General features: G+C 40.9%; 1 protein-coding gene and 1 non-coding gene across 2 annotated transcripts; both read right to left on the bottom strand.

Annotated features, from left to right (window-relative positions):
* Positions 1-343: 343 nt before the first annotated feature.
* On the bottom strand, positions 344-23166 carry hspa9 (heat shock protein 9). Its single transcript, XM_063053669.1, has 17 exons — positions 22981-23166; positions 20009-20067; positions 17924-18011; positions 16430-16611; positions 16221-16345; positions 15874-15947; positions 15350-15456; positions 14086-14248; positions 13406-13498; positions 12372-12581; positions 11590-11817; positions 9975-10079; positions 9215-9332; positions 8831-8925; positions 1977-2069; positions 1721-1861; positions 344-1520 (listed from the first exon to the last, which is right to left on the bottom strand). The coding sequence occupies exons 1-17, from the start codon at positions 23023-23025 to the stop codon at positions 1446-1448; spliced, it is 2001 nt and encodes a 666-aa protein (XP_062909739.1). The 5' UTR covers positions 23026-23166; the 3' UTR covers positions 344-1445.
* On the bottom strand, positions 12220-12289 carry LOC134349982 (small nucleolar RNA SNORD63). Its single transcript, XR_010018795.1, has one exon. It is a non-coding gene; the product is annotated as a small nucleolar RNA SNORD63 (small nucleolar RNA).
* Positions 23167-26480: the final 3314 nt, after the last annotated feature.

The following is a 26480-nucleotide window of genomic DNA, read 5'->3' as shown; positions in this document are numbered from 1 at the left end:
ATCCATCATTAAGGGCCTCCACCACCCAGGACATGCCCTCTTCTCATTACTCACCAGGAAGGAGGTATAGAAGCCTGAAGGCACACATTTGAGTTAGGAACAGTTTCTTCCCCTCTGCCATCCATTTTCTGAATGGACATTGAGCCCATGAACACTACCTCACTACCATTTTTATTTTGGCACAACTTTTTTAACTATTTATTATATATACTTACTGTAATTCATTTTTTAAACTGTGTATTGTACTATGCTGCTGCCACTAAGACAAATTTCACAACATATGCTGGCAAAATTAGACCTGATTCTAGTTCAGCCAAAAATATCTCATGCAACAAACAGGTTACAGAAGCTTGGTCATATCATTTTTTACTTTTATTAAAAAGAAATCACAAGACTGGAATTACTCAATAGTTTGTTGGAATTTAATTACAACTCGGTACAATTAACAACTTGCAGCAGCAGCGCCACAATTATTCTTGAATCTCTCTACTCTATCACTCCCTTCCACCAACACTAACATTAGAAATCAGAAAAACTAAATCAAACCTAAACAATAATTTATCCTGTATGTAACTGATTGGATCATAAACTCAATGATGTGAAAGTACCTGTGTCTTTAGCATCATCTCAATGTAGCAACTGTATCTCGTATCAGAACCAGAGATGGCCTTGTGTAATGTGGCTTCTTCTATTAAACAGATCATTAGTAAACAAATGCAAACATTATTATCATTTAAAGGAGCTGGATAGGGAACAGATAGATGGTGCTGGTAATGAACAAATTGCATGATAAAAGTGAAAAAAGTCATTTTAAGTCAACAATCATCCAGCTGAAAGATCATTATAGGTGAAGGGGTTCCTATAAATAATCTTAATGTTATAATTTTTTCCTTCAGATTATCGGACTGTATTTGTTGTATAGTTTTCATTTCAAGCATGCATAAGTCACCTCTTTTGTGCACAAGTCCTAAAAATATTATTCACCAGATTTACAGTCAAACAAGTGCTATTTTACACCCATTTTACACTAACAAAATGGTCTTCCATGATCAAACCAACCTGCTTACAAATTAAGACATCGCATCCAATGACCCATGAACTACTGTATTTTACTGCCACTACCCAAATGAAAGGAACTTACCACATACAGCAAGTTACAATCTCGCTGTAAACAAAGTTTATTTATTCTAACAGTCTGGCTCTTAGAGATACATTTCCTACAGAAAGTAATTTAAGTCACAGGAATGACATCTGTCATTTGTTAAAATGCAGACTCAATGCTGATATTACTTAGAAAGCAAAACTATGTATAGGATACTGCAAAAACACAGTACAAGAATGAATATCGTGCAAATTCGCTCAGGAAAAAAAGTTCTTTGCTTGCTCTGCTGCTCCCAAGCTTACGCCCCTATGCCAGTTCATTATAGCATTTACTTCAGGGCCTTCTATTGTTTCTCTTCTTTCTTGTCTCCACTCTCTGTATTTTCTGTGCTGCCTGAGCTGTCCCTCTCAGATGCCATCTGCAAATCAACAAGTAGGTAGTTAACAGGGCACTTTTCCAAGTTCTATTCAAAATTATGATCAAGAATGAATTACACTCTACTCCTTACACAACTCCAGCATGCAGAATTCAAATTTAGATTCTACTGGATACAAAATATTAACCATCCTTTTTGTATTCCCTTAACTGTATAGTAAACTTTAAAATATCAAGCCTTACCTTCTTGTATGCAATCTCAAAGAGCTTCAGTGAAGCCTGCTGTAGACTGGATGCTGCTGCTTTAATAGTTTCACCCGTCTCAGAATCCTTGCGTGCCAAGAGATCCTTCACTTTCGTAATCTCTTCTCTCAGTTTATCACACTAGTTTAAACAAGAAAATGACAACCTTTACAACCTAAAATTTTCAACTAAAAATAATTTTTGTATATTTGTAAACTTTTGTTTAGAGATTTAGCTCATTTAGCAAAAGTCATACCTCCTCTTTAGGAAGCTGATCCTTGAACTCTTCCATTTTAGATTCTGTGTCATGAATAATTCCTTCAGCAGTGTTGACTGCTTCAACTGTTTCCTGTTGGGGGGGGGGGGAGAAGAGAGAAGCAACAGAATAAAATACTATCCTACAACAACTCCAACCATCAAGCAGTTAACCAGCTACAGGTAGTGCAAAGATTGCACTACTTTGATCTGTTATCAAAATTATTCAGAGATAACTTTGTACATTGTGAACAAGTAAATAATAACCAGTTTTATTTAACTGAGAGCCTTAGCCCTGATTCTGATCTCAGTTTTCAACAATTTAAATAGAAAGTGATGTATGAAAGAAATAGCACTGCTTTGAGGAAGTGATTAAACAAATTGATGAAGCTAGTATCACCGCATGTGGTTTATACAGATTATGTTTGACAAGGCTCCCTACAATAGGCTCATTCAGAAAATCAGGAGGCATTGGATTCAGGTTGGATTAAAATTGGCTTGTCCAAATAAGGCAGAAGGTGGTCGTAGATGGAGCATATTGCGACAGGAGGTCTGGGACTAGTGGTGTTCCACAGGGATTTGTTCTGACTCCTGCTCTTTGTGTGTTTTATAAATAACTTGGATGAGGAAGTGGAAGGATGGGTTGGTAGGATTGCAGATGTCATGAAGGTTGGTGGTGTTGTGGATAATGTAGTAAGTCATAAGCTGGTCCTGGACTTATTTCCTGGCATAATTTACATATTACTATTTAACTATTTATGGTTTTATTACTATTATTTATGGTGCAACTGTAACGAAAACCAACTTCCCCCGGGATCAATAAAGTAGGACTATGACTAGATTACAACAGGACATTGATAGGATGCAGAGCTGGGCTGAGACGCGGTGAGTGGTGTTCACTCTGGAGAAATATGAAATGATGTACTTTGGAAGGTAAAACCTGGAAGGCAGTATACAGGGGCATGCAAAAGTTTGGGCACCCCAGTCAAAATTTCTGTTACTGTGAATAGCTAAGCGAGTAGATGACCACCTGATTTTCAAAAGGCATGAAGTTAAAGATGACACATTTCTTTAATATTTTAAGCAAGATTACTTTTATATTTCCATCTTTTACTGTTTCAAAATAACAAAAAGGAAAAGGGCCCGAAGCAAAAGTTTGGGCACCCTGCATGGTTAGTACTTAGTAACACCCCCTTTGGCAAATATCACAGCTTGTAAATGCTTTCTGTAGCCAGCTAAGAGTCTTTCAATTCTCCTTTGGGGGATTTTCACCCATTCCTCCTTGCAAAAGGCTTCTAGTTCTGTGAGATTCTTGGACCGTATTGCATGCACTGCTCTTTTGAGGTCTAGCCACAGATTTTCGATGATGTTTCGGTCGAGGGACTGTGAGAGCCATGGAAAAACCTTCAGCTTGCGCCTCTTGAGGTAGTCCATTGTGGATTTTGAGGTGTGTTTAGGATCATTATCCTGTTGTAGAAGCCATCTTCTTTTCATCCTCAACTTTTTTTTAAATATATAAACAGACAGTGTGTTTGTTTCCAGAATTTGCTGGTATTTAATTGAATTCATTCGTCCCTCTACTAGTGAAATGTTCCCCGTGCCACTGGCTGCAACACTAGCCCAAAGCATGATCAATCCACCCCCATGCTTAACAGTTGGAGAGGTGTTCTTTTCATGAAATTCTGCACCCTTTTTTCTCCAAACACACCTTTGCTCTTTGCGGCCAAAAAGTTCTATTTTAACTTCATCTGTCCACAGGACTTGTTTCCAAAATGCATCCGGCTTGTTTAGATGCTTCTTTGCAAACTTCTGATGGGGAGTTTTCTGGTGAGGACGCAGGAAAGGTTTTCTTCAGATGACTCTTCCATGAAGGTCATATTTGTGCAGGTGTTGCTGCACAGTAGAACAGTGCACCACCACTCCAGAGTCTGCTAAATCTTCCTGAAGGTCTTTTGCTGCTGATTGTTGGGACAAGGTTTGAGGAGTCAGGGTATTTATAAAGCTTTGAAATTTGCATCACCTGGCCTTTCCTAACGATGATTGTGGACAAGCTATAGCCCTAACAAGCTTTACTTTACTTTATTGTCGCCAAATAATTGATACTAGAAGGTACAATCATCACAGCGATATTTGATTCTGCACTTCCCGCTCCCTGGATGACAAAAATTAAATATTAAAAATAGTAAAAATTAGTGAATATTAAAAATTTAAATGACAAATCACGAATAGAAAATAGAAAAATGGAAAGTAAGGTAGTGCAAAAAAACCAAGAGGCAGGTCTGGATATTTGGAGGGTACAGCCCAGATCCGTTCAGCAGTCGTATCACAGTTGGAAAGAAGTTGTTCCCAAATCTGGCCGTACGAGTCTTCAAGCTCCTGAGCCTTCTCCTGGAGGGAAGAGGGACGAAAAGTGTGTTTGCTGGGTGGGTCATGTCCTTGATTATCCTGGCAGCACTGCTCTGACAGCATGCGGTGTAAAGTGAGTCCAAGGACAGAAGACTGGTTTGTGTGATGTGCTGCGCTGTGTTCACGATCTTCTGCAGCTTCTTTCAGTCTTGGACAGGACAACTTCCATACCAGGTTGTGATGCACCCTAGAAGAATGCTTTCTACGGTACACCTATAAAAATTAGTGAGGGTTTTAGGGGACAGGCCAAATTTCTTTAGTTTTCTCAGGAAGTAAAGGTGCTGGTGGGCCTTCCTGGCAGTGAACTCTGCTTGGTTGGACCAAGTCAGGTCATTTGTGATATTGAACCTGAGGAACTTAAAGCTTTTGGCCTGTTCCACTTGCGTACCACCGATGTAAATTGGGTCGTGCGGTCTGCTACTCCTTCTGAAGTTAACAACCAATTCCTTCATCTTGCTGACGTTGAGGGATAGGTAATTGTCTTCGCACCATGTCACCAGGTCCTTAATTTCCTCTCTGTACTCAAACTCATCATTATCTGAGATACAGCCTACAATTGTGTCAATCGGCAAACTTGTATATTGAGTCTGATGGAAACTTGGCTACACAATCATGGGTGTACAGTGAGTACAGCAGGGGGTTGAGTACACAGCCTTGTGGGGCACCAGTGCTCAGAGTGATTGTAGAGCGATTGTAGAGCTAATTAAGGTCTGAGACCTTGGTAAAAGTTATGAGAGCTCAGATCTCTTGGGGTACCCAAACTTTTGCATGATGCTCCTTTCCTTTTCTCCCCCACCCTAAAATTGTACAAAACAAAAATAATACACTAATCTTGCTTAAAATGTTGAAAAGAATGTTTCATCTTTAACTTTATGACTTTTGGAAATCAGTTCATCTTCTACTCACTTAACTATTCACAGTAACAAATTTTGATCGAGGTGCCCAAACTTTGGCATGCCACTGTACAAGGTTAATGGCAGGATTCTTAGTGTAGAGGAACAGCAGGATCTTGGAAGTCCACATCCATGGATCTCTCAAAGTTGCAGTGCAAGTTTATAAGGTGAATAAGGTGGTATATACTGTGTTGACTTTCATTAGTCAGGGGACTGAGCTCAAGAGCCATGGAATGAAGTTTAAGGAAGTAGCCCAAGAAATAGTGGATGCATTAGTGATAATTTTTCAAAACTCGTTAGATTCTGGACTAGTTCCTGAGGATTGGAGGGTGGCTAATGTAACCCCACTTTTTAAAAAAGGAGGGAGAGAAACCGGGGAATTATAGACCAGTTAGCCTAACGTCGGTGGTGGGGAAACTGCTGGAGTCAGTTATCAAGGATGTGATAACAGCACATTTGGAAAGCGGTGAAATCATCGGACAAAGTCAGCATGGATTTGTGAAAGGAAAATCATGTCTGACGAATCTCATAGAATTTTTTGAGGATGTAACTAGTAGAGTGGATAGGGGAGAACCAGTGGATGTGGTATATTTGGATTTTCAAAAGGCTTTTGACAAGGTCCCACACAGGAGATTAGTGTGCAAACTTAAAGCACACGGTATTGGGGGTAAGGTATTGGTGTGGGTGGAGAATTGGTTAGCAGACAGGAAGCAAAGAGTGGGAATAAACGGGACCTTTTCAGAATGGCAGGCGGTGACGAGTGGGGTACCGCAAGGCTCAGTGCTGGGACCCCAGTTGTTTACAATATATATTAATGAGGGAATTAAATGCAGCATCTCCAAGTCTGCGGATGACACGAAGCTGGATGGCAGTGTTAGCTGTGAGGAGGATGCTAAGAGGATGCAGGGTGACTTGGATAGGTTGGGTGAGTGGGCAAATTCATAGCAGATGCAATTTAATGTGGATAAATGTGAAGTTATCCACTTTGGTGGCAAAAATAGGAAAACAGATTATTATCTGAATGGTGGCCGATTAGGAAAAAGGGGAGGTGCAACGAGACCTGGGTGTCATTATACACCAGTCATTGAAAGTGGGCATGCAGGTATAGCAGGCGGTGAAAAAGGCGAATGGTATGCTCGCATTTATAGCGGGAGGATTCAAGTACAGGAGCAGGGAGGTACTACTGCAGTTGTACAAGGTCTTGGTGAGACCACACCTGGAGTACTGTGTGCAGTTTTGGTCCCCTAATCTGAGGAAAGACATCCTTGCCATAGAGAGAGTACAAAGAAGGTTCACCAGATTGATTCCTGGGATGGCAGGACTTTCATATGAAGACAGACTGGATGAACTGGGCTTGTACTCGTTGCAATTTAGAAGATTGAGGGGGGATCTGATTGAAACGTATAAGATCCTAAAGGGATTGGACAGGCTAGATGCAGGAAGATTGTTCCCGATGTTGGGGAAGTCCAGAACGAGGGGCCACAGTTTGAGGATAGAGGGGAAGCCTTTTAGGACCGAGATTAGGAAAAACTTCTTCACACAGAGAGTGGTGAATCTGTGGATTTCTCTGCCACAGGAAACAGTTGAGGCCAGTTCATTGGCTATATTTAAGAGGGGAGTTAGAAATGGCCCTTGTGGCTACGGGGGTCAGTGGGTATGGAGGGAAGGCTGGGGCGGGGTTCTGAGTTGGATGATCAGCCATGATCATAATAAATGGCGGTGCAGGCTCGAAGGGCCGAATGGCCTACTCCTGCACCTATTTTCTATGTTTCTATGTACCAAATACAGTGTCCACTGGGTATGCAAAAGCTAGGGCTTTTCTTAGATCGAGTGGATAGCCAGCACAATTTTCCCCAGGGTGGCAATGGCAAATACAAGAGGACATAATTTTAAGGCTATTGGAGATAGTTTTTTTCTCCCCTCTACACAAGTGGCACATGTATGGTATGTACTTCCAAGGGTGGTGGTAAAGGCAGATACATTAGGGATATTTAAGGGTCTCTTACATAGGCACATAGATTGGGATAAAAAAAATAATGAAGTGAAAGATTGGATTGATCTGGAGGTGGGTTAAAAGTTGGCATAACATCATGTGCTGAAGGACCTGGACTATGCTATACTGTTCTACAAATCCAATGTAAATCATTCTGCGCTGGGTCAAAGTACACTATCCCATTCCCCCAGCTCTTTGCCTGTAAACTGTTCCCTGTAATCTAGCTTCTATTTCCTTTTGGAGACAGTAATTGATTAGATAATGCCGATCAAACTATATGCCTCCACTGAACTGCTGTCCACTCAAACTTTTCAAAATGCTCATTTCCCAAAATAGAGAACTGGAAACTGGGAACTGCAAGCCCTCCATCACATCTCCCCAAGAAACACAAAATACATCCCATCAACATGATAATTTGTTTACTTCAACACAGTCAACCTATTACCTCCTTGTCAATTTTTACATTATCTGTACCATCTCTTTCCGAGAAGGTATTCTTTTCATAGAAAACTGACACAAAGCATTGTTTGCAATTCTACTACCACTAAGCCTTCTCTCATGATGTATAGCTCACTGGTCATCTTGTTAATTGGTTACCTCATATTTTCCCCTTACAGGGAATCTCTCTGAAACATGCTTGTAAATTGGCCATCCATTGCTCAGTTAGTCTTGCCCAGTAATATACGATTCCAGTTTATTCCAAACAAGTTCCATTTCAGTCAAGTTGGTTTTCCTATCTAAAACTGCTATTTCCTGTCTTCCTCCATTATTTATCTAAATCTTGTGACTACTTATCTCACGTCAGAACTTAGAACTAGACCCAACAATATTCAGTTTAATAGACTGAAGAGTCACTGATCACCTTGTGAATATCACAGTATCATACTCAGCAGCCTCTTACTCAATGTTGATTTGGTGTTCTCTTGAGCACAGTGCCTGCTCTTTGGTCCACAACTGGTTACCCTGTTCATTGGTTACCTCATCTTTGATGAGAGGCTGACCATGATGCCACATTAAACTAATCTTATCTGCCTGTACATGACCTATAAACTTCCACTCCCTGCCTGTTCATATGCCCGTCTAAAATGCCACTATTGTGTGTGCTTCCAACAAAACATGGCAACAGGTTGAGCACCAACCGCTCTATGCTTAAAAGAAAATCTTTCCCAAAACATATGCTTTGAATTTTTTCCTCTATCACTTAGGTCTACGTGTTCTCGTCTTTGACATTTTTATCCTGGGAGAAACACTATACATCCTATCTATGCCTCTTATCATTTTATATACTTCTATCAGATCTCCCCTCAGCCTCTGGCACTTCAGAAAACAATCCAAGACTGACTTTCTCTCTCACCAAGACAGTACTCTGTTCAACATTTCCTGCACCTTCTCTGAAGTCTCCACATCTTTTTCCATAACAGGGCAACCAGAACTTCACACAATACTCCAATGTAGCCTAACCAAAGTATTATACAGCTTCCATCTTCAATCAGTGCTACCACCTCACCATTTTACCAACTCTGAATCCTCTATTTTAAGGGTCAAATTATAAAGCTGTCTTACCTTCCTCCTCCTGTCTTCTTCAGCATATTTCTCTGCATTTTTGATCATGTTCTCAATATCATCCTTGCTCAGCCCACCAGAAGACTGGATAACAACTGGTAATGGAAAATAATTTTGAAATTTTATATTGTAATTTGTCCAAGATTACTGAAAAATTAACTTTCATAGTTCCAATTAATTCAAAATCGCCTACGTAATAACAAAATGCCACAGCATCTTTTTTCACTCTATATTCTGTACAGGTTCCCTCACTAGAAATATGAATGATATACTCCCCTTCGATAGCACTTTTTTTAAAAAATGAAAATATTACAAATAATGAAATCAAATATTTGGGTTTTTAAGATTTAATTTATGCCTCTGCATACATCCACTGTTACTTACTTTGCTGTTCACGGCCTGTGCCCTTGTCTCTTGCAGAAACATGGACAATACCATTGGCATCAATATCAAATGTAACTTCAATCTGAGGAACACCACGGGGTGCTGGAGGCACGCCAACCTAGCAAAACAAAAACATTACCCCTTCTAAATCCAGGAAATTTGGGATCATTAACCCTCAAAACACATTCAGTTTCCCACAGAGTAATGCTTAGATAGCTTTCAGGTAACAGCCAATCAGCTGCAATGTACAACCATCTTCAATGTGAAATACATCAAACTAGCAAGGCTTTCTTGACAGCATCTCTCAATCTCCACTACCTAGAGTAAGGTCAGTAGCATAAACAGCAATTTCCCATTCTAGTCAGACACCATTCTACAAAGGGAATAGTTCTCACTGGATAAGGAACCCCTGACACTGCACTGGAGTGCCCTCAGAATTGGAGCAGTCCATCATTCAGAATAATTAGAGATGGATGTGGTGAGACACACGTTTCAAGAGCAAACAATTCTGAGATAGTAAAGAGTTCTGAAAATCTACAGTAATACATATTAACATTAGGCATTCTGGCTGTATTTTCAGACTTAATGTTTACAAATTCTTAATGCAAATATCTACCATTTTAAAAATAATGTAAAAACAGCCCAATGTTTTAGTTTAAAAGGAACTATAAACTACACAACAACTTAAACACAAAGTGATATGAAACTACTGACATTATTATGTGATCCACACAAGATGATGAACACCAGCAGAACTCACCAATGTGAACTGTCCTAGAAGCTTGTTGTCAGCTGCCATCTCTCGCTCTCCTTGGAACACTTTGATTTCAACCTGTGTCTGCCCATCAGCAGCTGTAGAAAAGACCTGTAAAGGACAGGAATAGCCAATACAAGATGTATTTAATTTTCAGTTCATATATTTTAAAGCAAAAGCTAGATAAAAATACTATTTTACATGAGTTCACTGTTAGCATAATGTTAGCACATGGAGTAGAAAGCCAGGAAGGATTAAGTCATATAGTATAAGCATGCAAATAACTCTACAGCTAAAACATGTTGTACTTAAAGTTCCTCTTTCCAAGTACGATTACTAGGTAGAGGTATTTCTATTAGCTTGAAAATTTAGTACAGCCGTCCCTCGGTATCTGCGGAGGACTGGTTCCAGGACGCGCACCCCCCCCCCCGCCCGCCGTGGATACCAAAATCCGCGGATGCTCAAGTCCCTTATATAAAATGGTGTAGTATTTGCATAAAATCTACGCACATCCTCCCGTATACTGTAAATCACCTCTAGATTACTATAATAACTAATACAATGTAAATGCTATATAAATAGTTGTTATACTGTGTTGTTTAGGGAATAATGACAAGAAAAAAAAAGTTTGTACATGGTCAGTACAGACGCAACCATCGTAGATCTTCTGGGAATGCTGATGTTGCCTCGGCACCAGCCGATGCCGATTCTCCCGTGATCGTTAAGTTCTTGAAGCTGTAGCACTTTGTATAGCTAGCCAGCCATCCCTTACTAGCCTTAAACTCCTTCCTCTTGCTCACAACACAAGTAGCGAATGAACGAGATGCACGGTGAACAATGCTCAAACAACGAGTGCTGGAGAGACAATGAGGTTCTGTACAACGGCAGTAGGCTACAGCAGGGCATGCCTACACACCACTTCATTCGTGTGGATTCAGCGCAGTGTTCGGCACGCGGCAAATTCAGGTTTTGCTTTTTGGAACTTTCTGGAATTCCCCCCCCCCAAATATTTTCAATCCGCGGTTGGCTGAATCCACGGATACTGAGGGTCAACTGTAAATTATCTAGTTTGCTTCTATGTACTGTACATATTCTGTGATATAGCAAGATTGCTAACTACAGTTAGACAGAAATCTAAAAATTGGCTTTTTGTCCCATTAACAGAAGCCAATGAATTTTTCAGTGTACGTTTGGTAAATTAAGGTTGGTTATTTATGAATAACCTACTCAATTCTCAGTGATTCTGGTAAAATTATAAACACAGCTAAATAAAATTAATTTATGCTGGACTGAACACAATGACAATTTAATGGCAAAGAAATGAACACATCCACATAATGCAACTGGCTCCTCAAATGTTCTAGAAGTACAAAAAAGCTGTTGAGAAACAGCAAACACTGGAAATACGCAGCAGGTTAGACCACAACTTGGGAAGTCAAAAAGTTAACATGTCCAATTCTGACTTGAATTGGGAAGGAGATAAAAGGGAGGGGAATGTCTCTGATGGTCTTCAATAGGGTGAACAGGCAGACCATGGGGATAACCTCCAGGTTATCTGGTCGTAAGAGAATGGGAGCAGTTAAGAGTGAGAACAAATAAAACTGACTTCTTAACAACATACCTGGCCTTTCTTTGTTGGAATTGTTGTGTTCCTGTTGATGAGCTTAGTGAAAACACCTCCCAAGGTCTCAATACCCAGTGACAAAGGTGTTACATCAAGCAGCAAAACATCTGTGACGTCACCAGCAAGCACTCCACCTTGGATGGCAGCACCGACAGCCACAGCTTCATCTGGATTTACTGACTTACTGGGGGAACGACCAAAGAGCTCTTGAACCGTTGCCTGAACCTGGAGAAGGGAACCAGATTACAAACATTCTTAGTAGAGAAAAATATAAATTAAGGCAGCTGCACCTAAAATTTGACCCAGATATAAAAATAACTTCAAAACAAGCTTAAGATTGTGTGTGTAGTTTCTTTTCCTCATTTACAGTTGCATCCATTCTTACCTGAATATCTTAAGTCAATGTATTCAACAAGGGTAGCCAAACAGCCACCCTTTACATGAAGGACAAAGTAACTTGAGCAAGGACCGAACAGCAAAGTCCAACTTAGCACCTGCATACTTTTCTGCAATGGAAGACTTAATTTTCCCTCCAGACTTCTTATATTTAATATGACTTAGTTCAGAGTTTTTGCTGTCTATAGGAATAGTACATTATGGTTACAGAATTGACAGGGATTTAAACACTGTGTTCAGTTATATGAGATTCTCGCCATAATATTAGGTCAGAATAATGTGTTGTCCAACATCATGACACAGCGTAATTTCAGATCTCAATACCCAACCCCTTTCTCTCTCAATGGGTCTCAAATTAGTTTCAATATCTTAATAACACTCACCTTTGGCATTCTGCTCATTCCACCTACAAGAATGACCTCACCAATGTCACTCTTGTTCACTTCAGCATCTTGCATAGCTTTCTGGCAAGGTTTAACAGTCCTCTTAATTAGATCAGCAACAATGTTCTCAAATTGAGCACGAGTAATTTTAATATTTAAGTGCTTTGGTCCAGATGCATCCATTGTCAAATAAGGAAGATTGATGTCAGTCTATTAAAACATAGAAGAGATAGTTATTGAAGACATTCAGCTAATCACTTAAGTCAGTAACATCAGACTAACTGGAAGTCACAGTAAAATTACATTAGCGTGCAGATGCCCAGGTTTGTGATTATTGAAACAATAATTAATTGGAGGCGACAATAATAAGTTAGTGGAGACTAACAGAATACAGGAAATGATGAATGCTGAAAATAGCAACCAATTTCTTTTCCTAATCTATATTAAACCAAACTGAGGCAACACTTAACATGCACGACTGATCAGCTGTTTAAAAAAATCCACTTTCTAAGCGGATCTTCAAGCATCTTGTAATACAAAATTTAAAAGACTCGAGCATGAATACACTCAATGTCTAAGCATCCACAAAGGAGTAGAAAATCTATATAAAAAACATTGCTGAGTGAACTAAGCTTGTCATTAAACCTACTCAGACTAAGAGTTACTAGCTAGGGGAAAGCAACCTCTTGGTTTTCAGTCTTCTGATCTCCAGAAATATTTATACCCTTCTATATAATCTTTCTTCACTGTACACACCCTTGATCCAAAATGATTCAGCCACATTATACTCCATCCAAAGTTTATCCTTCTTTAGATGCAGAAACCAAAATGGTCTTCAGCAAAGTTTAATACAAACATACCATTATTGTTTGTTAGCTCTGAACTCCTGTCTTTTTATAAGAAAAGCCAATACATCTTTAGCCCTCCTACCTTCTGGCTTGCATTACCTGCATTGTTAACTTAGTGCGGGAAACAGATGACAAAGCCCCTCAAGAAAATTTACCAGCAGTTATTCTTGGGACAGATACACTTACCTGAAGGGATGAAGACAACTCACATTTGGCTTTCTCTGCTGCTTCTCTTACACGTTGTAGAGCCATGTTGTCTTTGGTGAGGTCCACACCAGACTAAAGATTAAATAAAGACTCTTAATACAACAAGCTTCATCCACGCTAAATTTATCAGCTGATAAATCAGCATATAGATATATCCACAAAACCACAAGCAAATTTAATGATATAAATACAAGTATGCAATTCAATTCACTTTTGCAAGGAAAGAATTATGGGGAAGTACAAATCCTAGACCCTTTATAAGAAATTGAAAAACAGGCAATAAGACTGACCATCTCCTCCTTGCCTCACATGTATACAAGTAGCAAACGTACTTCTGGCAGGATGTAGTTGTTGGTCAGGAATCCAGGGACCATGCATGTGATTTAAAAAAAAATGGAAACCACATGAAACCCAAAATAGCGTGTTCCTGAATGTAGTGGCTCAATATACCAACAGCTCATGAGTAAAAGAAGTCTTATTAGTTGAGGTCGTTTAAAGGCTTGCAATGCACCGTCAATACGGTACACAAGCTGCAGATATAATGACTCAGTTGTGCAGGGGAAGTGTGTTTAAAATGTTATACAATGAAACCCAACTAACTTGAAATGCAGGTTTCCTTTCACCCCAATTTTAAGAAAATGGCCATTTTAAATACAAACCTCTCTCTTGAATTCTTTGATGATGTGCTTCAGCAGTGCCTGGTCAAAGTCTTCACCTCCCAAAAAAGTATCCCCATTTGTGGATTTTACTTCAAAGACTCCTTTCTGAATCTCCAGAACAGAGATATCAAAGGTGCCACCACCCAGGTCGTAGACAGCAATACTAAACAAGGTAGACAGATACAATTACAATTGCAGTTCAGTCACTGCATACTTGGAAGCACCATATCAATCTCCCGTTTATTAGTTGATCTGAAAAATTCCTTTGCCAATTTTTGCTCCACATCCCAGTACCTTCCCCTTACAAAGACCTATCTCAATTTTGAAAATTAATCAACTACTGCCTTAAGGAATTTTGCCTCAGCTACTATATTTGTGGAAAAACTATTTGATTCTAGTCCTAACAGTCTAGTTTTAATTGTATTACACCATCTTCCAGAGAATCCATAGCACATTTAGTTCAGTCAATTAATAGTATATGCTGTCTTTACCAACTACGTTATGTCACCTTTTCAACATATTTTGCTTCATGCAACTAACCTATATTTCGCAAATGCTCTTTCCATAAACTGTTCTAAAAGGTTGCAAGTTCCACATTATTTAAATAAAAATTTTCATAACTTCCTTATGAATGTGATAAAACTGTATTTGTCACCAAGCTTGGCCTTTCCTACAAATAGAAATATCTTTTGTACATATAACTTACTAAAACCAAAACACCTTTATTGAATCAGCAGTTAGCATTTTTAAGACAATGTACACAGTTCCTTCAACTGGGTGCAGTGTTCATAACTAAATGTCATGTACCAAATTTAATCACTATATAGGTGATTTATTCTGATCATTTTATTAAATGCTTGTGTAAGACTTTGAAGCTTTATTCCTAAGACTGGAACATTTTACCTGAGAGATCATCTCAGCAAAGTATCTGGATCACTTTTTATGGATAATTGAAAATTTGCAATTTGTCCCCCGAATTGAATTGTGATTTGAAATTATGTAATTAAAACCCGTCTCGAGCACCTTGGAAATACATTCTACAATTTCCTCGCTTTAGTTTAGTACAGAGGCAGAAGTCATGAGCTTCAATAAGAGTTTTCCCTAATTAGTATATAACTATTTTCTCCATTCCATCCATTACATGATCACTGAAAAAAATGTCAAGGTATGCACAACATATGCACAAATGTAACCAAGATTCTAAAGTGCCCACGCTTTCAATAAAACAAACAGATTTGTGAATTAGAAATTTTATTTTACGTACACTTTGTCTTCAGATTTGTCTAATCCATATGCTAGAGCTGCTGCAGTGGGTTCATTAATGACTCGTAGAACATTCAATCCAGATATCTGTCCAGCATCTTTTGTAGCCTAGATAAAACAATCAAGTTTTTCAACAAGCTATGAATTAACTTGCTTCTGTTTGAAATATCACATGAGCTGAAAGCAGAGCATTATTTTCTAAATGCTGAATAAGTAGCATTTGTGGTTCCTGGCATAAACTTGCGCCTCCATCTGACTGGGGTTATACTGAGACCATGTTTTGATCACTTTGCATATTTGGATAATAGTGGTTCACATTAATTAAAACTTGTCTCATAATGAACTGGTACAAGACACTTAACACTAGAAATACGATAGTGAGGAGTATTCACACTACAGTAAAATAGAAGTATCTAACTCCATTTTCCTACGTAGTCAATGCAGAAATGTAGTTGACTACCCACTGACAATAAACCTATGGACTGTAAACGTGTCAATAGAAAACAAAGTTACATATTTTTTTACCTGTCTTTGGGAATCATTGAAATACGCAGGCACCGTGATAACTGCATTCTTCACAGATTGTCCCAGGTAGCTTTCTACAAACAAAAAAAGGCTTAATTTCAGAATACGTGCCAAATAATTTCATGTTTTTGATTGAGTAGCATTACATAGGACAGAAAAACTTTAAAATCAGATTTAAATGACTAACATAACAAATCAATTGGCCAATATCAATAATTCAAATTCACATACATCAACAAAATGAAACTAATCAAGCTCTAGATCATTTGCTGATTTTGTAACTCCTGCCACCCACTAATCCTAGAGATGACAAGAATCAAAAATACTTCTGCCATGATGGTACCAACCTGCTGTTTCCTTCATCTTCATCAGGACAAATGCTCCAACTTGGCTTGGAGAGTACATCTTCCCATGAGCTTCCACCCATGCATCACCATTAGAGGCACGAACAATTTTATATGACACATTTTTGCTGTGATGCAAAAAAAACATTTTTGTTGTCCAATAATGAAAATTTCAATCTTGAAAATAAAATGATTTCCAAATACAAACTTACATATCTTTCTGTACTTCAGCATCATCAAAACGTCGTCCTATCAAGCGTTTTGTAGCATATAAGGTGTTCTTAGGGTTAGTTACTGCTTGCCTTTTGGCTGGCATCCCAACTAAACGTTCTCCATCTGCTGTAAAGGCAACTACAGAGGGAGTTGTTCTTGCACCTTCCGAATTTTCAAGTACCTTAAATACAAAGCAATGGTTAACAGTTCAAGCACCAAGCAACACATAGTTGAGGCGGCTGACGCCTTTTCAGACTTGATTCTTGAACATAAATAACATACCATTTACATTAGTGTGTTGCCTCTTTTCCATTGATAGATTAGACTTGGGCTAAATCTTAAAAGCAGAAAGCACAAGCACAAGCTATATTAAATAGGCTAGGTCTTTAACATTTGTTAAGTGTTTCACCCCTACTAGGTACTAAGCTCAAGAACCAGCTTTACTGAAAGTGTGATGAATGAGATTTACAACTTCACTAATTTACCTTGTTTGTGAATCCCATCATACAGTTATTTGCACATCTGGTTTCCTACAACTAAAATTTTCCACCCAACCCTAAATTTTTGCCATCATCTATCACTCTAGATCAGAGTCCCCAACCTTTTTTGCACCGCGGACCGACTTAATATTGACAATATTCTTGCAGACCGGTCGACTGTGGGGGGGGGGGGGGAGGGGGTTCAAGTTGGGTTGCCAACTTTCTCACTCCCAAATAAGGGACAAAAGTAACAGTCAAATACGGGACACGTGTTTACCCCGAGAAAGACTACCAGGACCATGAAGCCGCACAGGCACCTGTGTGCGCATGCGTGTACGTGCCTATTTTTTCCCCCCTATAAATCGGTTCTGGCTTAATCTTCCCAATTCTGTTAAGTGAAGCAATATTTCTACTTTATACAGGCTGTGTATTTATCATATCATTCCTGCTTTTACTATATGTTAGTGTTATTTTAGGTTTTGTGTGTAATTTGGTATGATTTGGTAGGTTATTTCACGTTCAACAGTGCGTGACAGGGAATGAGGAAAGGTGCAGCTGACTCATATCATTCCATATTGCCAAATCATATCATTTCCTCACGGCCTGGTGGTTGGGGGCCACTGCTCCAGATTAAGAGTAACATTGATCTCCAAACTCTGGTCATGCTAACTCAATCTGATATCATCTGTCAACAGTCTATACATCTTCCCATGAACATGTAGGTTTCTTTCCACAGTCCAAAGACGTACCGTACCGGTTAGTAAGTTAATTGGTTGTTGGAAGTTGTCCCGTGATTAGACTAGGGTTAAAACTGTGGGTTTTTGGCAGTAAAATAAAAATAAATAAACCAATCCCCAACACTTTCCATCTTTTATTAATTAACAAACCATTTCAAATATTCCATTCTACAATCCCAGTTATGCAGAGATAGAAAAAGATGCTTAACATTTTGAAACTGGTAAGATTACTTAATGAGAATTTCCAGAATTTTCTGGATTAGCAACAGCAACCTACCTTTGCTTGCTTGCCTTCCATCACAGCAACGCAGGAATTAGTTGTGCCCAGATCAATACCAATAACTGCACCTTTAATAGCTTCTGACCTGAGAAATGCATGTCACAGGTTTTGACTTTTACAGTATATCCATGTCAAATTAAAAACTGACATTTCTGATCACAATTTTAATAAACCATGTTATGAAAGATAACAATCTACTGTATTTGTCCTAAAGTGGTAAGTTATTTAATACCACACCATTGCACATAAGTAGTTGTATTATGTACATAACTGTTATTCTGAACTAGTAAAGCTCGAATTCCACAATGGCAAATAGTGATGTTTTTCTTCAGTTAAACAAAAAACAGAAATGATACATTACTAAAGGAGAAAGCTGGCATTGAAAATTTCAGTGGTTCACGATAATCCTGCCTCTATGTAAATCTGATTATCATCAATACAGTCAACTCTTGACTGCCCAAAAAAAACTGGATTGCAGTCCAAGGTGGTGGTAAAGAATTAAGTGCCAAATACAATAGGAATATCCAAATTCTAAGAATGGATTGATGAACTATGAAAATATCCACTCAATTGGAGCTTTGGGGTTTGATAAATGCAGTAAAACCCAAATGACTGCAAAACCATTGAAGCAAGCATTCGATGTCCAAACAATAATCACATGGAAAGAGGCAACAGCCAATCCAAATAACTAAACATATAAAAGAGAGATCCTTACCAACAAATATCCTTAAACATTTCAAGTTTTGATTAAGAATCTGGAATCTAAAAGGAGTTTAAGCAAAAGAACAAATGTTCCAAAATGCAAGATTATTTACACAAAAGATCCCGCAGATGACGGAAATCCAGAGTAACGTACACAAAATGATGGAGAAACTCAGGTCAGGCAGCATCCACAGAAATGAATAAACAGTTGACATTTCGGACTGAAACCCTTCTTCAGGACTGGAAAGTAAAAGGGAAGACGTCAGAATAAAAAGGTTGTGGGGGAGGGGGCCGAAGAGAGAGAAAGGAATGCTAACCAAAAGTGTGATAGGTGAAGTCAGGTGGGTGAAAAGGGTAAAGGGCTGAAGAAATCTTGATAACTCCTTTATCTCCACAGCATCTGCTCCCATGGTGAGGCTTTCCTTTCCAAGACAACAGATACATATTCCTCCTGCAAAGAACAGGGGCTCCCTTCCTCCACCATTGACGCTGCCCTAACCCGCATCTCCTCCATTTGCGTTCGACCCCATCTTCCTGTCACATAACAAGGATAGAGCTCCTCCTTACCTCTGCTTTCCACAGGGATCACTTCATCCGTGATTCCCTTCACCTTTCGTCCCTACCCACTAAATCTTCCTCCCAGTAGATATCCCACCAAGTGACAGAATTGCTACACCTGCTCATTTACCTCATCTTCATTCCGGGCCCCAAACAGTCCTTTCAGGTGACAACACTTCTTCGGTGAATCTATTGGGGCCATCTATTATTTTGCTGCTCCTGATATGGTCGCCTCTACACTGGTGAAACCTGGTGTAAAATGAGGGACCAAATACTTCCGCTCCATCCACCAAAAGAAGACTTTCTCGGCGTGAGTTCTCTTTTGTTTTGGCATGATGAGGCCACCCTCAGAGTGGATGAACACCTCATAATGTGTCCAACCAGATGGCATGAACATCAATTCCTCCAAATTCTGGTAATTTTCCCCCTCTTTCCCAATTCTGTTCTCTTTCCTCTTCTCCTCACTTGCCTATCACTTCCCCTAGTACCCCTCCTCCACCCCTTTCTCCCATAGTCCACTCTTCTCTCCAGATTCCTTCATCCCCAGCTCCTCACACCCACCTGGCTTCACCTACCTTCTAGCTATCATTCTTCCCCCCATCCCTATCTTTTTTATTCCGACGTATTCCTTCTTCCTTTCTGGTCCCAGTGAAAGGTCTCAGCCCAAAACAGTGACTATTTCTTCAGTTTCTCAGATACTGCCCGACCTGCAGAACTCCTCCAGCATTTTGTGTGTTAAAGACATTTGTAACAAATATTAATGCTCAAAATCCGATCGGCAATAACAAGATTCTCACTATTCTGATTACTAAAAACACTCACGCATAATTACGCCTTGTCAATATTTGAAGTACATCCTGGCTCAATCCATTCCAATGACCCTGAAAAGCAAACACATTACTGTTCATTTCATTTTTAAATCTTTTTATTAATATAATCTTCCACAGCTACAAAATACAGAAATTCAAATTAGTATATATATAAAAATAAAGTGGAAGGAAAAAATATATGCTAATGAAAAAAAATTTATAAAAGAAAAAGGAAAAAAAGAGAACCCCAACTAACTAAAAAAAACCCCACTAACTATAAAACCAAAAAAAAGGAGGAAAAAAAACCCATTAGGAACCAACTCCAGGAGCGATATATCTTGTGTGTGGATGAAAAAGAAAACAACAAGCACCAAATCACATTTATATAACATAAATCTGGATGGAAACCATGTAAATTGATTCAAATTAAATGATAATATTTAGCAAAAAAGCCCCAAATCGGGGATCAAAAGTTCTACTAATTTTTTCCAAACTAAGACATAACATTACTTGGGAAAACCATTGAGTTAGTGTAGGAACAGAGGTATCTTTCCACTTCAACAAAATAGCTCTTCTTGCTGACAATGTAACGAATGCAATTACACGTTGGTTTGAAAATGAAATACCCTGAATATGAACTCCATATTTTTTTTGCCATATTGGAACAAGGTCCCTTGAAGGAGAAGCATAGGAGCATACCCATTCTGCTGAGGGCCACATCAGTGGCATTCAGGTCTGGCAACCAAAGATACGCAATACAAGGGGTCTGAGTATGATCTCTGGAAAGCCATCTCATGTGCAGTGGTAATTACGGACCAAACTTGAATCACTGAAGGCTGCTTGACAGCTCTAACAGGGTTAAAATGCTATTACACCTTACAATGTGAAACCAAGCAACATAGATGACAACAAGGCTTTGCTACCAGATGAGTTCAATGCCTCTCTGCTAGCTTTGACCATCAAAACCTTCACAAACTTCACAGTACCTGATTACTCTGAATCCAGAGTCTGACACATTCTTCAGGAGGGTGACGGAAAGCACCCAGCCCAGATGTGGTACCTGGCTGAGTACTAAAGACCTGTACTGATCAACTGGCTGGAGCATTCACCTATAGCTTTAACCTCCCACTTCAGTAGCCTGAGATACTCAATTATGCTGGTCCCCAAGAATGTGGTAACCTGCCTCAGTAACCAGCGTCTAGTAGCCTTTACATCCATTGTGGTGGTGAAGTTGGTGATGAAACAGAGCATATCCTGTTTGAGAAGCGACTGGGATCCACGTCAATTTGCCAATCATCACAACAGGTCTACAGAGGATGCCATTTCATTGTTTCTTCGCTCAACCCAGGAACATCTGGACAACAAGATCCATATATCAGGATGCTCTTCAACTACAACTCAGCATTTAATACCATCATCCTCTCAAAACTAATTAATAAGCTGCAAGCCCTCGGCTTCAATTTCTCCTTGTGCAACTAGATCCTTGATTTCCACACTTGCAGACCCCAGTCAGTTTAGATTGTCAAAAACATCTCCTTCACAATCACCATCAGCATAGGTGCACACCAACACTGTGTACTTAGCCCCTTGCTCTACTCAGTTTATAGTTTTGACTGAAGCCCAGCTCAACGCCAATGCTTTATTTATGTTTGCTGACAACACCACTGACATAGGCCCAATCAAAGATGGCAACAAATCAGCACATAGGAAGAGAGTGAATATCTAGTTGAGTGGTGTCACAACAATGTCTCCACTCAATGTCAGCAAGATCAAGAGGCTAATTATTGACTTCAGGAGGAGGAAATCAGAGGTCCATGAGCCAGTCTTCATCAGAGGAATAAGAGGTGGAGAGGGTCAGCAACTTAAATTCCTTGATGTTATAATTTCAGAAAACCCACCCTGGGGCCAAGCACACAAAACCAATTATGAAGACAGTATAGCAGCACCTTGACTTTCTTAACAGATTCAATACATCATCTAAAACCTTGAAAAACTTCCTTAGATGTGTGCTGGAGATTACATTGAATGATTGTGCCATGGTCTGGTATTGAACGGAAAATCCTGCAAAAAGTAGTGGATACAGTCCAGTCCTTCACAGGTAAAGCTCTTCCCACTATCTACACGGAGTGTTGTCACAGGAAAGCAGCATCCATCTTCAACGACCCCCACTACCCAGGCCATGCTCTTCCACAACAGTTATTATCCCTCAAATATCAGGCTCTTGAACGGTGGGGGGGGGGGGGGCGGAGAGAGAGAGAGATAACCACTTACCCCCATCACGGAACTGTTCCCACAACCTATGGACTCACTTTCAAGGTGTCCATCTCATGTTTTTGATATTTATTGCTTGTTTTCAAATCGAGACGATTAATGTGCAAAAATCACCCTGCCTGTTCCACCGCGCCTTTTTTAATTTCAGATTCCAGCGTCTGCCGTCTTTTTCTGTGCCTCTGAGAACCGCAACCCCAACATAGATAGTCCATGGAGACGACAGTGCAGACAGTGGAACCTGGAGCAGGAAACAATCTGCGGGCTTGTGTGGGAAAAAGGAATTTCGGGTTGCGGGTCAGGGCAGCGCACAGACTGCTGACGAACGGAAAATAAACCGCTCGGCGTTTAACGCAGCTTCTGTCAGCTCCTTCAGAACAAGACAGTCCAGAGCAGAACGTGTCGATGGGTCTGCGCCGACAGTACCTACCAGGCCGGGCCACGGATGCTGGAAGCAGTCACCCAACATCCGCAGACAAGGAGCCAGAGATTAGCCACCCTTCACAGGCCGAGCCTTCCGAGTCGCTTCTACCAACCCAGCGAGCACTGAAGGTCACTCGCTCCCCGCGGCAGCGTGAGTAGGAGAGGCCCCAGGTTCGCGGCCTACTCCCCCCCCCCCCGCCAAGCCCCTCCACCAGGGAGGGAACGCGAGCCCCGCGATTGGCGACCTGGGGAGACCGGGACACGGGGCCGGTGGGCCGGCCTCGCTCCACTCACCGTGGCGGCAAGGCGCCGAGAGGCCGAGCGCACCAGGTAGAGCATGACGGCGGCGTGTTGCTAAGGCCGGTCCGTGCGGAGAGCAAGTCCGGGAGGGGTTCCGACGGGCGGCTGCAGGGTCCAACCACGCTCTCTGCTTCTGGAAATCTCTGCCGACCGCACGTGGTACGCGGACGTGGTGACGTCAGACCGCCGCAGCAAGGACCCAAAGCCACTTCACCCACGCAGCGCCTAAACGAAGAGATTTTTATTTTCAAAAAAACTCCTCAATTCCCATGAAGCAAGGAGAGGCGGTTATTGGGATTAAACGAAAAATATTCCACCATCATTGGCAGGCCACTGAACCTGGACTTCGCTTTGCGTGTTGCCGGAAGAATGCTGGAGTTGCATAGACTACCCGTTGCCTGGGTCTTTGTCCCTGAAGGTCAGACTGTTGCAGGGAGTTTCATCAGACAACAGCTGGGGTTAAAGGTCAGGCGTGGGGACCTGAGCAATGTGCGCATAGCGTGTATCCTCGGCCTTCCCTTACAGTGTACATGTGTCTACAACGCCCGCTTGCAGTAACATAGCGTACCCCGCAGAGAGGGGGCAGCTAGAGCCGAGGTTTAGGGGTTGTCCACTGGGGGGAGGCGTGCAGTCTGGGCCCGGCCTGTGTGCTTCGCAGGTCGGGGAACGTCGCTGTTACGCGGACAGCTCGAATCAGAATCCGGTTTAATATCACTGACCTTGCATGCCGTGAAATGTGTTGTTTAGTGGGTGGTGGGGTGGAGCGAGGTATGTCTCTAACAAAGGAGGTGCAAGGCACTCCTTCCCTCCGCTAGCCTGCAAGGTGTAGCATGAAGCCGAGGGAGTAGGTGGTGGGTGGTCCGATATATAGATGGTGCATATCACAGGTCCTGGTTATGCAACCACTGTCGCCAGTTAGACAATCTCTGAGACTATTAGCTAGCATCACAGAGCACATCAGATCTTTCCCTGGGGAGGTTGGTCTCGATCTCTTTATTGCTCTCACCATTTCTGCTAATGTAAATGGATCATCAATTATATCATGTTCCTTCCCTCCTGCTTAACACACCTGGGTGTTGGCTCATTATTCTTTCCCTTCTTCTTTCTCCCTTCTTCAGACAAATTTTCTGAACTGTGTATCAGTTCAAATGACTTGGCCATGACCTCAGCCTTATCCCTACTGGAGACTGCAGTTGGGGGGGGGGGGGGCCGCGGTCACACGTCTTCTTAAGACATTGCCCAGAGGAAGGCAATTGCAGAAAATTTGCCAAGAGCAACCATGGTCATGAGACCTTAATCGCCTACGTTACACAACACAGCACATAATGATGATGATGTAGTAAAAGACAAAAATCATTATAAATCACAAAATAAAATACAATGGATTCCACTTAATTGGGACACCTCTAGATCACAACATTTTGGCCCAGTTAAACAGCTGCCCCAATTAGCCAAAGTTTTAGGGGGACAGTTTTAAAAAGGTATAAAAAGCCATGTAACTGAGTAACAAATTATTTAATTGAAGTACAGAACAAATATGAACACAGTACTGTGAAACTATTAGTTCCTAAGTTATCAGAGGAATTAAGTTTTTTTGATTGACTGTAAATGAACAGATCAGCACAGACACCTAGTGCAGATAATGGACTGCCTTCATGTAATGCTTTTGATGACTGCACCCTCAAAACCTTCATTTTCATTGTAACATTCAAGATGATTGTTGATACCTTCAACTTTTTCATAATTCCTAATTTGTCAAAGTAGTGAAATTGTTTCATTTTCACTGCTGGCCGTTTCTGGCATCTGCAAGCTTGAATGCTTGAAACCATAGTATGTAAAACGGTTCTGAGTTGTCGCACTGCTTATTTCTCCCCAACCCTCAGTGACAAAAATCACTTTTTTGAAAACGAGCACATGCAACTGATGTTATTTTAAAACTGTCTAACGGCCACACAAATGCACACAACTGACACTAGTTAGAAACTGCTTAGCAACAGTCTCCTGTCCCAATTGACTGGCATAGAGTCCCAAATAAACAAAGGGAATTCTAGTTATTTTGGTCAGTTTTTGTTCTTTAAGAGTTATCCTAAATAAACTACTGCCCAGATTAACAGATGGCCCAGTCCACTGTAGTGCAAGACATATAATGAGGTAATGCTCATCGACCATTCAGAAACCTTATAGCAGAGAGCTGTTGAAATGTTGAGCTCGGCACTCAGGCTCCTATACCTCTTCCTGGGTGGTAGTAACCCATACACGAAACATGAGCTGCTGGAAACACGAGACTACAAATATTTGAATCTGGAGCAAAATTCCTTGGTACACAGGAGATTGAGGGAAGGCTTATTAGAGGTATACAAGATCATGAGGAGAATAAACTTTTTCCCATTGGGGGGGTGTTAGGAGAGCATAGATTAAAGATCAGAGATGAGAAATTTTAAAAATCCTTCCATGTGAGCCAATCCTTCACCTGAGAAACTATCTGGTGATCCCAACGTGGCCTCCTTTACATTGGTGAGAGTCGATGTAAATTGGGAGGCCGCCTTGTAGAGCACAAAGTGCAATTTCCCAGTGGTCAACCATTTTAATTCTTATCTCCATTCGCATTCCAACATGTCAGTCCACAGCCTCTTCTTCAGCCACAATGAGGTCACTCTCACGGTGGGGGGAGCAACACATTCCACCTGATGGTGGGAACATCGATTTCTCCAACTTCCAGTAATATTTTTCCCTTCCCCGCTTCTTCAATTCCCCACCCTGGCCTCTTATCTCTTCATCTCTGAGTCCCGCTGAAGGGTCTCAGCCCGAACCGTCGACTGTACTCTTTTCCATAGATGCTGCCTGGCCTGCTGAGTTCCTCCAGCATTTTGTGTGTGTCACCTCTGCTCCTCACCTCCCCCTGGTGCCCCTCCTGCTTCCCTTTCTCCCACAGTCCACCCTCCTACCAGATTCCTTCTTTTCCTGTCCTTCATCTTTTCCTCCGAGGATTTGACTTTATTTTTTTACCAAGATTATGAAGGTAGGGGAAGGGACACAAGCTGAATAGTGAGAGGTGAGACCTGCTGAGGGGAAATGTGGATGGGGAGGGTGGTGGTAAATGAGGTGAGAAGCCGTGAATTGATAAGTGGAGGTAGTAAGGGGCTGAAGAAGGAATCTAATAGGAGAGGAGAGTGCACCTTGGAAGAAAGGGAAGGAGGAGGGGCACTATCGAGGGATGATGGGCAGGTGATGAATGAGGGAAACTAGAATGGAAAGAGAGGGGGAAGGGGTGAGAAAATACCAGAAGTTAGAGAAAGTGATGTTCATGCCATTGAGTTGAAAGCTACCTAGATGGAATACGAGGCATAGATTCCACCCCCCCCAAAAAAAAACCTGCTTGTGGCCTCATCGTGGAGGAATGGGACATGGGATATCTCAACTGCGAGTCTGTTGGGGTCATTATTATACCTGGTGCTCCCAGTGCAGCCTCCTGTACATTGGTGAGACTATGTAGA

Source organism: Mobula hypostoma, chromosome 7 (assembly GCF_963921235.1).
Source record: "Mobula hypostoma chromosome 7, sMobHyp1.1, whole genome shotgun sequence".
NCBI lineage: Eukaryota > Metazoa > Chordata > Chondrichthyes > Myliobatiformes > Myliobatidae > Mobula > Mobula hypostoma.
The sequence above is the reverse complement of the archived record's forward strand: the minus strand, read 5'-3'. Positions and strand labels throughout refer to the sequence as shown.